This window comes from Nothoprocta perdicaria, unplaced genomic scaffold (genome assembly GCF_003342845.1).
Source record: "Nothoprocta perdicaria isolate Ctin4 unplaced genomic scaffold, notPer1 scaffold_17, whole genome shotgun sequence".
Lineage (NCBI taxonomy): Eukaryota > Metazoa > Chordata > Aves > Tinamiformes > Tinamidae > Nothoprocta > Nothoprocta perdicaria.
Window position 1 is genome coordinate 4,287,574 of NW_020454871.1, and position 14,130 is coordinate 4,301,703.

Sequence of the window (14,130 nt, forward strand, 5' to 3'; positions counted from 1 at the left end):
GCGGGGGCCATGGCGGAGGCGGCCCCGCGGCGGCTCCGCAGGGATGCGGTAAGGAGGGATGCGGTGCCGCAAGGGCAGCGCGGGCCGGGCCGCGCTCCGCGCCCGCTGCCGCAACGCGGGAATGGGGGGCCGGGGGAGCCCCCCGAGCAGCTCCGCGGTGGTCTGGTCGGCGCGGGAGGAGCCGGGCGCTGCAGCAGTGCTGGAGCAGTGCGGCTCCGCGATGGCTTCCCAAGGGCTGGAGTTGCGGCGCTGCCCGCAGAGCCGGGCGGTGCAGAGCTCCCCGGCCACCTTCACGGCCTCTGCAGGTGCTGAGCCTGCAGCCAGCCCCGGAAAGGTGGCAGAACATTAGGGAGATTCATTCTGAGGGAAGCTGAAGCTCAGGCTGGCGGTACTTGGCATTTTATTGTGTGATTTTTCCCTTAAAGGACAGAAGAAAGTCATTAACTTCAGCCTCTGCACAAGGGCCAGCGCTTCTCCAATTTCTGTTCTTCAGAAACTCAGTGGCAGATACTACTTTTTCTTTAGCCCTTTTGACTTCCAGCCTCACAAATGTCCCTGTGAGCTGCAGGGAAGAACATGCCCTGAAAGCGGAATTCCTCCAGCCACATTAAATATGTGGTTAGGATGAGATGCTTGCAAAGGAGATAACAGCCAGGATGCTTTCAACATAATCCATTCCTGTGGATTCCTCATTAGCACACTTTGTAGGTATGGATTTTATCAGGGCTACCTGCATGCCCATACCTGAGCTCTCATTTAAACCAGCTGCTGCACTGGGACCTCAACACATTTGTGTCCCCAGGACTTGAGGAATTTTCTCAATGTGTCGTTTTGCCAGTGAGGTTGTAGGAGCAAAACGTTGCCAACTACGTGATATATTGGTCTGAAAGGCAGATAATTTTCTGTCCTTCCTGGTACACTGCAGAAAAATAGCAGAGGACAAAGAGTTTGGGGTTACTCCTTAGTTTCTGTTTCACTGAGTTTGTCAAATGCTTGAGATTCTTTTCAGCTTTATAAATAATTAGATAAACAGTAAGGTAAGGTGAGGATGTTTCTGTCTTTACTTTCTTGAATAGGTTACAGATGAGAGTTTCCTCCATTCCTTCCTTCCTTCCTTCCCATTACTTCAGTATTATTAGAGTTAAATCTGCAGATAACTGCTCTAGACTCTGGCACTTAAAAGAACTAGGATTCTAGTAGTGATCAAAAAAGATATAATTCCTTCAGGAATGTATACCTGAGGAATTACCGGTCTATATTTTTATTGATTTATTTGTTACTTTTCATGCTTTCCCCTGAGTCTGAAAAAGGACACAGGTTACAGTTTGACTGGTAGCTCTTTTATTTCAAGTTATTATTTTTTTTTTACTGTCTTGAAATATATTAGGTAGCATTTGCAAAAAATGTATTTTTATTTTTTTTAACCTGCCCATAAATGCTGACCTTGATCTTATAAGATCATCAGAAAAATCCCCAAATTTTTTCTACCACTAATCAAGTTACCCGTYCTCCAAATGCAGCTACCTCTGAGGGAGAAACCTACAGGGATACAGTTGTGCTCATATAGGACATACGGTTTGTTATATTAAAGAAAAGTTTGCCTGTTGGTTGGCTGAGACAGAAGGATATGACCATCGGATTATGGCCTCATTCTATATCGTGTTTGGAACGTGTTGGCATCCCTTTATTCCTGAAACTCAGGATACCTAAAAGCACCTCTGCTGCCCAGATGTTTAAGACCTTACAGATATTACAGAGTGTTCGTGGCACTYGGCGCTGGTTGCCTCCTGATCACTGGTTTCTCTTCCTGGAGCTGCATATTTCCCATCCCAGGGCCCAAGCGTAAAGAGGTCCACGTTCCCTAGCTTCCCAATGGGAGATACAGTTCAGAGATCCAAGCCCAGTTTCTATGGATTCTTTGTGGGAAAGATGCGATTGAAATGAAGACTAGAAAGAAAGGGTGGGCAAAACAGACTCATCACTGCTTGAAATGATGACCAGGGTTAAATGAAGCTAATGATTCAAGAGGAAAATGAGATAAGACCAAAGCAGGATGCATCTCTTGCTGACTGTTGTCTTCAAAGATATTCCTGATGCCTTCTTCATGAGAAGATTACACTAGGACCCTGAAGCTCCAAGTTCTGCACATACTTCTGGGTTTCTCATTTGGAAGCAGTGACTTTCCCCAAACACTTAGGTGAATCCAGATGTGAAGTCCCAATGATAGACTGGTGACCATGAAGGAGGGCCTAAAGCTGTCTCCTCTGAGCTCCTTCAAAGACTATGGGCCTCAAAGGACATGGTTCAATTCAGCTTGGGCTATTAATGCCGGAGGGAACCTGACCTACCTTGGAAAGAGAAGGCTTATTGGAAACAACCTGTCCATTCCCATTTGTTTGCAGCTTGTGGTGGCTCCTTGATCTTGCTGGTGGCACTTGCTGTTGTCCTGTTTGCAGGGAAATGCCCATGGGGAAACCACCAGTTTGTGATGTGAGGCTTATGAGAGGAAAAGTGGTTGGAGCAAGGGAATGCCATAGGAAAGTCTTGCAGCTCTGCCGGGTGGAGGTGGCATCACCATGGATGCAGACCAAGATGTGGGAGCCCTCGATGCTGTGGGACATGCCAGAGCAACAGGAGTAGTAAGGACTGCCCAGATCAGCCCACGGRCCCAAAATAGCAAGAGCAGCAGTGGATGAGCCCAGCAGGCAGCCGCGCRCTGAGGCAGGAGAGGCGGCCGCCTCCGCTGGGCCGGCTTGGAGAATGAACGCTGAGTTGGCCAGAACCTCCCTAGTGAAATATTTATGCTGTAAATCTTCAGTTCATTCCAAATGTTTGAAGCCGGTGCCAGTTCTGGTCRTGCTTTTCTGCATCCCAGGTGAAATTTCCGCTCAATTTCGGAAAGCAAGAAACGTCTCCGGCTCCTTGGGAATCCCTGGGAGCCTGTGGGCGATTTTCTCTCTAGTAACCTGGGAAGCTGAGGTTTAAAATGTCTGAGAAACTCTTGATTTTGACGCCAAATCTTTATCCCTGGCACAGTTCTTGCTGCTTCCAAAAGCCCCTTTGGACGCAGCCAGAATTTGGCACTTCATTCRCTTCCATTTCCTTACTTTTTACACTTCTACTTAAAATAGCTGCAAATCAWTATATTGAATTTATGTGGCTTATTTTAACCTCGAAGTCATTGTCTGTTTTTAAGCAGAGTTGTGGGCAGCAGAAGCTACAACAGAACTTTGCTGTGAAAGAAAAAGCAGCAAGTGAAGTACAGAGTAACTCGGGGATGTCAGAGCTGAACTATATATATATATATCTCTGTGTGTGTATATATTTTTAAACACTAATTGCATTTTTAAAGAAACAATCCATGTTTCAAAGGAAGAGATTAAATGCCCTGATCCATGGTGTAGATGCTACTGTCACCTTCCTTCCCGTGTGGCCACCTCACAGCTTCCTCAATACAACACCAATGTAGCTGGGTCTGCAAGCTGGAGAAGAGCCACCACCGTCCCTGGACTGGAGCTGAATGGTCCCAGGGAGGCCCAGCCCCAGCCTGCTACTGTGCTTGAGAGTTTTTAGCATTCATTTCAGCATTTAACAGTACTTCTTAATTAACTCAGGTCTCTGCCTCATGCATCAATCYGTAATTTAATGATATGACTCCTACTTCCTTAGAAATTCTTTTTCGTTCTCAAGCATCTCTTTCGCTGATCTATTTAAATGCACCTGCCAACCATATGCTTGGAAAAAAAGGCTCTAGCAGCACAGGCAGGAAATTCCAAATTCTTGCTACAAATTAAATGTTGCCTCGTAATTACCGAGAACTAGCAGATTATGCTCAATGCAGTTATGGGATGATTAGTGAGTCTGGGAATAAACTGTGTATTCCTGGTCTATTGGATATTCCCGTTGACGTTCCAGCCTTCTGTTCCTTGACAAATCATAATTAGTCTCTCTCAGTTACGGTGCTGGACTCAATATAAAGTCTTAAAGTTTATTATTATCAGTGGCTCCCCAGGGCAAATGGGGAGCTCTTGCCCATTACAAAGGGAAGTGGATCTGCATGATATTTTTACTAGTAAGTCCCATATCTGGATGTACTGGTAATATCTCCCCTCATTTGGGATATACATGAGCGTGCAAAAGCCTTTCAGCCCCGTGGTGGGATTGCAGCCTGCAAGTGCTTGGAGTGCAGGATGCCTCCTTGCCCTGGGAAACACGGAGTCTGGTTTAGCAGATGAGAAAAAGGCAAGTAATATGTGGAAGCAGGGAGCAGTCAGGGGCAATTAGGAGGAGGAAAAAAGAAACTACAYCAAAGTTTGCTTGTTTTCCCCCTGTTTTATAGACTTTTGCTAATGGTGATTGATCCCTCGGGTGCCCGGGTTGATTGTGGTCTTTGCTTTCTTGCAGGCGTCTTTCCCAGGGAGCCTGCACTTAGTGATGGTTCTTCGTCCCACGGGGTTTTTCCAACGCACCTTCACTGACATTGGCTTTCGGTTTAGTCAGGAGGATTTCCTACTCAAATTACCGGTACGTGCATCCAAACACCAGGAATGAGTGTGCACCRGGAGCCCGGGGGCAGCAGTGCCTGCAGTTACATCTAGGACCTAGCAAGCATAATTAAGACAAAGAGAAATATTCCYTGAGAGAAACCAAGGCCAACGCAGTTATAAGTTCACAAAGCACACTTGTGTTTTTTTTCTCTAGGAAAGAACATAGCTTTAACAAACTGCATTTTTCACTCTAAAACAGTCATCACTTGCACAGTTTTGAAAATTCATGATTCATATCACAGGAAAGCTCAAGACGGTAAAAGAAAATCACGAATAAATATTTATATGTAATTGGCCACTGCTTTAAGAGGTGTTAAAACTTCTGCTTTTTCCCAGATGACTGTAAAAAGCATCATCTTAAAAGACATGCCTTAGCTTTGTTTTGACTCTGATCTGCAGTCAGGTCCTGCAAGATCTCGCTGTATTTTGCATTTAAAGAAGAARGCAGCTGGGGTGTTAGGGTTGGCTTCAAAAAGTGTGAAATATATAAAATAAAAGCCATGCTAARCTSTAAGCACCAAAAGAAGGCCCTCTTSTCCAATAATATGAAGGGAAACTCATTGTTTTTGATGCATAAAGATTTCCAGGCTTGATTTGTGTGTGGAACAGAAGCGGTGCGCGACAGTTCTCAGCGTTCCCTTGTCTGCAGGTGGTTATGCTGAGCTCGGTCAGCGACCTGCTGACGTACATCGATGAGAAGCAGCTCACRCCGGAGTTCGGAGGCACCCTGGAGTACTGCCACAGCGAGTGGGTCATCTTCCGAACGGTGCGTGCCCGGCGCGGGGCAAGGACAGGGCTGCTCCTCAAAGGGGTGAGAGCAGCAGCCCTGCCTGTGTGTCCCCCAAGGGGTAGCGAGTGCTGGGTAGCCAAAAGTGGCCCTTGAAGCAATGGCATTTCTCACTAAGATSTGCAAAGAAGTGGACTTCAGTGCTCAATGGGCTTATAAGGGAGTTGGATGATTAGCTCCCTTAGGCTCCTTTTGAAATTGCTCCCGGAAGATTTGTCATCTTAAGTCTTCATTAGAATTTCCGTCATGGTAAATGCCAAATGTGTTTTTTTTTTAATAGTGGTTGCTTCAGRTAATTAATATTGTAAATGTTTGGGRTAACTAGGGCAATAGGGACACTTCTGCACATTGAATTCCAAAAGACTCCTGTTTTCTTCCTCTTTGCAAGAATTTTCCTTTAATATTGCCAGAATCTCCAAAAGCAGGCATTTAATCCCTCAAGCTGTTCTGTGCCGTGCCATGCATTTCTGTGCTCATATTGTCTGTTTTTTTCTGTATTCTCTTGGATTTCCTTGGTATCTGCTCGCACTTTATTGACAGGCTCAGTTCCCAGTTACCCTCAAACTCAAACCCAGTTACTACTCAAAACTCTGATGAAAACATGTGCCTGGCTGATCCTTGTGCCCCTGCCCTGCAGCATCATCCATGCAGGCAGATGTGGCACTCAGTGGGAAGGGAAGAGAGCAAGATGCTGCTGCTGGAAGGGTTTAAGCTACATTTCGTGCCCCTTTATGCTGGTGCGCTGCCACCTGCATGAATTTTTCATTTTTTTTTCYTGAAAAAACTGAAAACTTTTTCCTGAAAAAAATGAGGAAAAAACTTTTTTCCTCAGTTTTTCCTCTTTCCTCTCAGTTTTTCTTTTGCACAGTGTGTTACATCAGCGACGACACAGCTCTCACGCGTTAGCTGTCAGCACGGCGAGAATGTGGAAAGTTCATCTACGAAAATGTTGAGCTGCTAGATGGGTGATGGCAGTGCAGAAGTTTGAGAGCTGGATCTTTGGGTGGATCCTACTCTATTCCTCCAGTATATGTTAGGGAAAAAGTGATGGTGCCTAAGGACGGGCAGCAGAATGTGAAGAATGAGATTATTTGTCCTCAATGCGAGACTTCCTTGCAGATCTCAGCCTGGCATCTTGCTGTCGTCGGGAGCACCCTGAATCCCGAGCTGATTGCGCGTGTCTCCCCCCAGGCAATAGAGAGCTTTGCCCTCACCGTGAAGGAGATCGCCCAGATGCTGCAGTGCTTCGGCACGGAGCTGGCGGAGACRGAGCTGCCGGATGACATGTACTCGATCGAGCGCATCCTGGCGCTGCGCACCGACAAGTACTGCCAGCTCAAGGTACGGCCGCGCGCACGGCTCTGCCCGCTGCCTTCCTCGCTGCCCACTCCTCCTCCCCTGCGTGTTGACGGACAAAGCACAGCGGGGCTCTTGCTCTGTGGTTCGCTTGCATCTGCCTTTCRTTCCTCGAAATTACTGCGCCAACATGCAGCGAGCGCTCTCAGCTGCTGCCTGCTCACCGGCTGCAGAAGCTGCTGTCCGAAGTGTTTTCCATCTCAGCACTTCTTTGCTGGGCATCCAGGAGCGGCTGGCACCAACCCTTGCTGCATGTACCTTGCGGGTTGCCCTGGGGTTTTCCAAAGCTGCAGTGGCTGGAGAAGGTATCCAAGGTCTGGGGAGCATGTACTGTGCAAGATGCACAGCGTGCAGCATCCATGGCATGATCCCTGCTTTAACATCTGCCTTTGTGTTTCATATGAAACAGCTTTTGCTTGTTTAAAATTTCAAGTTTTTTTAAAACTATTTGTGGTTAAAATTGTAGCCAAGTTTAATGGAAGATTTGGTGCAGCCAGTTGCTGCTGTCCAGCTCTTACCTTTGCTGCCCTGCCCCTGTGCATTTCCATGGACAGCCTCAGCCCCATCACCAAACCTTTGCTTCCTAGACAGAATTCCCCTGTTCGGGGCAGTGCTGTGGGGCTCAGGAATGAGGTCCTCTGCTCTGTGACAGAATATGGTTGTATAAATTGAAGGGTGTYTATTTTCATTTATAATCGTTTGTCATTTGTGTGATGGAGACTTTCCAAAAGGCTGCCAGTGAGAAATAAGCAAAGTGACATCCAGTAGGGACTGGGTGGAGGCACAGAGGTGTGTGCGCCAGTGYATGGGAAGTATAATTATATATACGGCTAATGGGCCTCTATTTCTTCTTTACAAACAGGAGGTATAGTAACGCAACAGCTATGTGTGCTGCCATGTGTTTAATTTAAATGTAATCCTTAGAAGTATATCCAAAGTGTGGAGAACAAAGATCAATTAGAGAACTTAATCCTGTATATAAACAGACTGGTAATATGCACTTTTCCCTGTGGGGAAATGGAAAATATCGTGTGTTTTCATTAGCATATAAAGCACAGCAGTACTTGGTACAAGGCATCTGTTGCTTTTAATAGCTGATCCATTAATTTAGAATATCAAAACCATTCTTTGGCTTTTGGCTGAAATGAAGACCGTTTGGCTTTTTTGTTTTTGGCTTACCTTCTAAGATCATGAAAGATGAAAGTAGATGAGCAACTGTGCCTAGATTGAGATGACAGCGACACATGRGATCCTTTTGACAACCAAAGGGCTGGTACAGCTGATTCCTGCCTGCAAATAATGGGCAGAGCAGAACAATTTAGGAAGCTGTGAACAGCTATGCTCAGTTATGTACCTGAACAGAAGCCATTTGAACAGTTGCAAATGCAGTGAAAAAAATGACAGAAATTGCTTAAATGGGGTAATTTAGAAACTAACCTCTTTTGGTAAACTGAATGAGAGAAAAATCAAGTTAATGCCTGTTTGACACTTGGGCTCTAGTAGCTAGCATGCGAGCAAAGGCTTTGTGTCCCAGGATGATGAGGACGCTGGAGAAGGGGCATTGCAGGGAAACTGAGGCGGSGGGAGAAATGGGAGATGGCTGTGCTCACCAAAACGGGTCTGATTCAGCAACGTTTGTGTCACGCAGGAGGATATTACAGCAGTCAAAAAAGAAGGAAACTTGCTTTTAAGTACTTTAGAAGAGCCCGACGCTGATGAATGCAGTGAGGACCTGCACCGTGAGAGACCCGGGGACTGGGAAACTGTGAATCGGTGAGGGCAAAGTGTTGCTYATTTGGGTGATTTTTGAGGGAAAACACTCAAGTTGCAAAGGGAGGGGTACCGAGTAGGTCAGCTGTGGAAAAGGTGTGGAAATGGACAGCCTGGCTCTGCTGCAGAGCCTYGAACCCCCGTGGGACTTTTGTCAAGCAGCTTTGACCTCCTCTGGCTTGTTTGTGCGCTTCTGTGCTGAAGCTGTGGAGCAGATGCAGCGATCTCCAGTGCAAGGCGCTGGGGTAGCATTCAGGTAAAACTGAGATAATAACAACTGCTTTGCATAGATGCTTTCATCTGTAATGATGCTCTTTTTGAGGTCTCCTCAAGCCACATGTAGGTGCCTATTGAATTTGGGTGAGGGATGAGCTTGGGCCCAGAAGGTCTGAGTTGGTGGCATCTCTTAGAACGTGTTCCTCTTTGCTCATCCTCTGTTTACAGATTATCCTCTCTTCTTTCTGCACCCCAGGTTACTTGGTCAACTGCGAGAGATGGAGACTGCTTTTGACGGCTTCTGGGAAAAGCACCAGTTAAAAATGGAACAATATTTACAGCTCTGGAAGTTTGAACAAAGTTTTCAAGAGGTAGGATCAGATGTACTACCTCTGTGATAGAAACAAGAGGCAGGGGAAGAGAAGAAAAAGGGAGAGGAGAGAGTTATTATGCTTTTTAATTAGAGTCCTTTCCAGCACGTGGTGCTGAAGTAACGAGATTAACTAGATCTAGCTCTGAACCAGCTAAATGAGGCCTGCAATTACTTGAGGGTGTTTAATTTATGATGCTTTTCTGTGACTCTGACAAGCAGGGTGTCTAGACTGGGAGAACTGCAGTGCTTCCTCATTCAGAGCTAGTTTAAATATCACTGCCCTGCGGCCACGTAGATTGCACAGAGAGGAGCATCTTTGAACTTAGAAATTAGTTCTTGGACTCTAGTTTTATTATTGCGCTACAGTGYGATTAACTTATGGTCTGAGTGTGATGTTCTGCCTCTGCTTTGCATCGTTTTGCAGTAATCTTCTTTTCTGTGTGTAGGTCAAAAATGCCATTGAATTTTTAATGGGGCAGCAAGCAGAAGTGCCTGACACTGGAGACAGCGTCTCCCAAGTGAAACAGAGGCTCAAGGACTTGGGCCATTTCGATGGACTGGCTCAGGTGAGATGGTCCTTAACAGCCAAGGTGCAACCGAAATGGAAGAGACGTGGTCTGTATTTTCTGGAGGTGTTTTCTGGAGTGGCCTAACTGCATGTCAYGCTGTGGCCATGGGCTGCACTAAAGTGCTGGTTTCAGGACTTTCTGCGCTGTGCAGCAAAACTGTGATCGCGCTGCAGGCCAGGAATGACGTCTTTAATTATCAGAGCTAAAATAAATTGCTGAGACACCATGAAAATCCAGATCGGATAAATGTCTGAACATAGGGCAGGCGTGGGAGTTAATGAGCTGGAAGAGGAATTATTTATATGTTAAGAGCTTTAGCTATGCTAATAGCCGGAGACTTGTTAACGGGTGCATGGAGAGGCAAAAAAGTTGCTACCCGGCGTGTCTGTGGTTTGAACACAGCATMTGGAGGAGGGCTAAGAGATATCGCTGGAAGAAGAGTGAGGGGAGATGATTCACGGGAGCCTGGCTGAGAGCGTGTCTGCTGTCGAGGGATGTGCTCGTTGTGGGGGAGAAACCCTGGGGGATTCGGACACAGCTCTTGAAGCTCCCTTGAAAATAAGAGCCATGAGGTTTAGCCATGAGGAAAAACTCTAAGGTTTTTTTGGCCATTTGGAGGAAATCTTTTTCTTGAGGGTGGAAGAAGGAAGAAAAAACATAGCAGGAACAGTGCAGCAGGGAAGCAGTCCCAGCAGAAAGCCAGCTCTGGAGACGATATAATAGTAACCATTAAACTGAGCAAGATGTGTATGTAAGATAGTATGGTCTTTGCATCAAGCTTATTACAAACAGCAGGGTTTGTTTTTGCTTAGTAAGATATATTTTTTTAGAGGACCATTCCTGGAAATGGCAACAATGAGTATCCAGCAGACATTCGTGGCATAAGCAGTTAAGTGAAATATTGKKTTTTTTTGTTGTTGCTTTGTTTTGGKTTTTTTTTGTGTGTTTTGTTTTTCTTCCTTCTTCCTGCTTTTGGATGGCAAAAGCTTTTTTACCCTGTCAATGGATGCCATCGTGCCCTGCCTAAACCACCCACTTTGGCCMCTCCTGATGGCAGTTAATAGGTATCTGAAACAAGGGAAAATGAGAAAGCCTGTGTAGTTATTTACAGACGTTTTGTCATTATTTCACTAAGTGCCTGCCCCTGTCTCTTGCTGTTACGGAAGGACCTGATAGGGAAGGCTCAGGTGGTGATACTGCACGGGCACCAGCTAGCAGCAAACCATCACTACGCGCTCAACCTCATCTGCCAGCAATGCAACGAGCTGCGGCACCACTCCGACCTCCTGTCCGAGGAGATCAAAAGGAAGAACACACGGCTGCAGAAGACCTTGGACCTTCATACTCGCCTGCAGCAGGTAGAGCGTCCTACGTAGCAGTTACCCCCTCCATGTGGTTACCCTCTCTGCTCTTTAGATAGCTAAAATTTGCAGCTTTGCTTCAGCCATTCGTGTCAGGAAAGTGTTCCCTGGGGGAGCGAGACTGCTTTGCCCCTCACTTAGCTGGCTCAGGTAGCAAGGAGGTGTCCCTTGGTACTGMAAAGAGTCGATAGAAAGACGTAGGTGTCTCCAGAGGGCAATTCAGAACATGTAAGTTCAGCTGCTGCTGTTGCTTGCACTTTTCTTCATAGGGCATCCATGTGTTAATTGACTTTTGAAGTGTTTAGTGCAGTAGAGGTAATGCTTTCAGGTGAGCTCCAGGCCTTTTTTATTAGGGATTTATTAAGAAACAGCATAGCTGGCTGTATAATAAGATGACAGATTAGGGGATGTGTCCAGCCGCTGTGTGCTGACATGGAAGTGGAGTCATGTGGCTCTGCTGCTTTTTGATACCCTAATCAGCATGAAAATTAATTTGGGAAAATAACACATGGTAATTAGGCCAGAAGGCACAGGACTGTAACATGCTCCAAGCAATGAAGTTATGACCCAGTGTGTGCTACAGTTTGAGATTATTCACTGAACTCTGAGCTTCGTATCCAGCTATGCTTATGTATATTAAATGCAGAACTGTAAACTGCAATTTAAACTGCTTATTTTGTTAAAAATATGAATGCAATTATTTTGATTTTTCCTCACATCTCAGATTTGCCCTGAGCCAGSCATTTATCTCAAGAGATCCACCTATCACATTCTGAATTCTGGTTTCTTCCCTTCAGATTTCTAAGTTTGATAAAATAGCAGACTCTTCGTCATATAGTTCAGCTATGCACCAATCTATGCTTTTCCTTTTTTTTTTTTTTTTTTTTTGACAGTCATATTACTGATTTCCTCCAGTAGAAGTGGTGAGGAGTGTAGTCACCCTCCAGAAAAATATAGCCTTTTGTCTTGTTCTCGGATCTCAAGCAGCACCAAAATTCAAACTATGGGTCTGGTAGAGGAGAACTGAAGATGTGACAGGTACTTGTCCCGGGCAGGTTGGTCTAGCAGGGGCATCGCTCATGTCCCCACTCCCTGTGCTCTTCCCAGGCCCTGCAGTGCTGCGACGAAGGCGCTTACCTGCTCGCTAACCAGCCGATGGACAAGTGCCAGTCCAAAGAAGGTGCTCAGAAAGCTCTCCAAGACATAGAAAGGTTTCTGGAAAGCTCCTCGCCCTACTTAAACCACGATGCCCAAGCCCTGCATTATGATTTTGAGTCAGTCCTGACGCCCGAGTTGAAGGTAAGTAGCCCCTCAAGTTCTTCATCGCGTAAGTAAAACGAAGTAGGATTGGACTATGTTGCGGTGTTGTCAGCTTTGCGCTGCTCTGTTTTGGGTCAAAGTGGAAGGTAACGGTAGTTATTTGATCACGGGAGTCTTTTTCGCTCTCCACAGTGCCAGATACAGTCAGTGCAGGTCAAGCTTGAGAACGTCCGAAGCATGTTTGAGAATCGCCAGTCTTGCTTCAAGAAGCTGTTGGATAAACATGTGCGGCCCGTCCAATTAGTAGCCCCTCGGCCAGAAAATCCCCCAAGATCAAAATCACCGTTATTCTCTCCCAAACACGGTAAAATATTTTAAATTTAYGGTATCCTCCAGATGTTAATTTTGCTCTGAGCCAGGAAGAGTAAGGCTAAGGCCAGCTTTGAGGAACCAACASACCTTCCTGGCTGGTGCAGAGTTGCTGTGTAATGTCAGATGTCTGTGAGCTAACTTATCCTTTCAATTTCTGTGCCTAACTTCCCATTTTTGTGTGAGGGAAGCAGTGTGGAAGTCTCATGCCAAGCGCATGGGCTGGTTGGTTGTATAGAAGTCAATGCCATTGTACTTGCAGCTAACAGGAATAGCTCTCCAAGTTTCTCAGCGGTGCTGCATGTTTTTCCAAACTCCAAAATAGTGGCGCTTCCAAATTTCTTGGTATGTTTTCTTGTTTTTATAAGGCACCCACATAGAATGGGCAAAGATGGCCAAAGGAAATGAATGCAATATTTTTCCCGCTCCTTGTGCAGAATTGCGTTACCGAAGCCCTGCTGCAGCTCGGGCTGCCTTGGCTGGGGCTGGTTGTGTGATACGTGTTCTGTGTTCACACTTCTTGCCCAGTGAAGTGAGAGCCATAAACAGGGCATATTTCCAGTTCTGCTTCGCTAGCATCCTACTGGGCTGAGCTAGTGAATTAATACTACAGGCAAAAGGGCAGGATTTATAGATTTATTAGCATTCTTATTCTCCAAATCAAAAAGCTCCCATTAGCAATCTCTTTAATTGTTTCAAGTTAGAAATGATGCAAAATCGGAGTGACATTTGCAAGGGATTCTGGAGAAAGGGAGGACTTAAATCTCATGAACATAAGCAAGAAGTTGAATGTTTTGAGTATTTTGAATATTTTAATCCCTTTGAATATTTGAAAGTGTCTCCCATAAATCCAAATTGTGGAATAATTAGTGTTCATAAATGTACAAATCGTGGGGGAATCAAGGTTGTTGAATCTGCCTAAATTCTAGTGATGAGATGTGGCACAATGTTAGCTTTGAATTATAAAATGAAAGCTTGCATACTGAGCAGCCTGTATATATCAGAATTTAAAAGCATTTCAAAGTAACATCCATATTTTTAAATCCGGAATGTGCTAATTTATGTGGCAATATTCAATTCAGTAATCTGTCTGCATAAAACAGCTAAACAGTTATGATGTGCTTTAATGCAAAAATGTTTACGATGAAGTAGTGAATATTGACTTTGAACAGTAGTAGGTGCAACACACACAAATAGTAAAAGTGGCTCCAGTTCAGGGAGTTACAAATGTCAATAATCAGGCCAAGAAAGGGAGAGTTCACCTGGATGTGGAAAGRGGAATTAAGCTGATCTAGATGCAGGCCAGTGCTGCAAGTAAATCCCAGATTTCCATCTGAATGTGGCCAGTGCCACGTTCTTGAGACCACAGTGCCCTCTCTACCCAGCCTCACACCTGGAGGGAAGCTCCAAGTCTCAACAATTAAAATGCAGCCTATTTTTTATAAGTGCGGCTTTCACTTAAGGGATAGGATGGTTTTTGTGAGACTGTCACCAATGGGCTAGAGCTGCTCAATGCACTTGC

At 45.5% G+C, this 14,130-nt stretch overlaps 1 protein-coding gene across 6 annotated transcripts in view; it reads left to right on the plus strand.

Moving 5' to 3' along the window:
- MCF2 (MCF.2 cell line derived transforming sequence) overlaps nt 1-14,130 on the plus strand; it is a 42,001-nt gene that overhangs the window by 6,050 nt on the left and 21,821 nt on the right. For all 6 annotated transcript variants that reach the window (XM_026035911.1, XM_026035912.1, XM_026035913.1 and 3 more), the window contains 9 exons: nt 4,405-4,524; nt 5,197-5,313; nt 6,526-6,675; nt 8,339-8,463; nt 8,933-9,047; nt 9,496-9,615; nt 10,785-10,976; nt 12,087-12,278; nt 12,432-12,603. In XM_026035911.1, the coding sequence (XP_025891696.1) occupies nt 4,405-4,524; nt 5,197-5,313; nt 6,526-6,675; nt 8,339-8,463; nt 8,933-9,047; nt 9,496-9,615; nt 10,785-10,976; nt 12,087-12,278; nt 12,432-12,603 (1,303 nt within the window). The remainder of the gene's footprint in view (nt 1-4,404; nt 4,525-5,196; nt 5,314-6,525; nt 6,676-8,338; nt 8,464-8,932; nt 9,048-9,495; nt 9,616-10,784; nt 10,977-12,086; nt 12,279-12,431; nt 12,604-14,130) is intronic.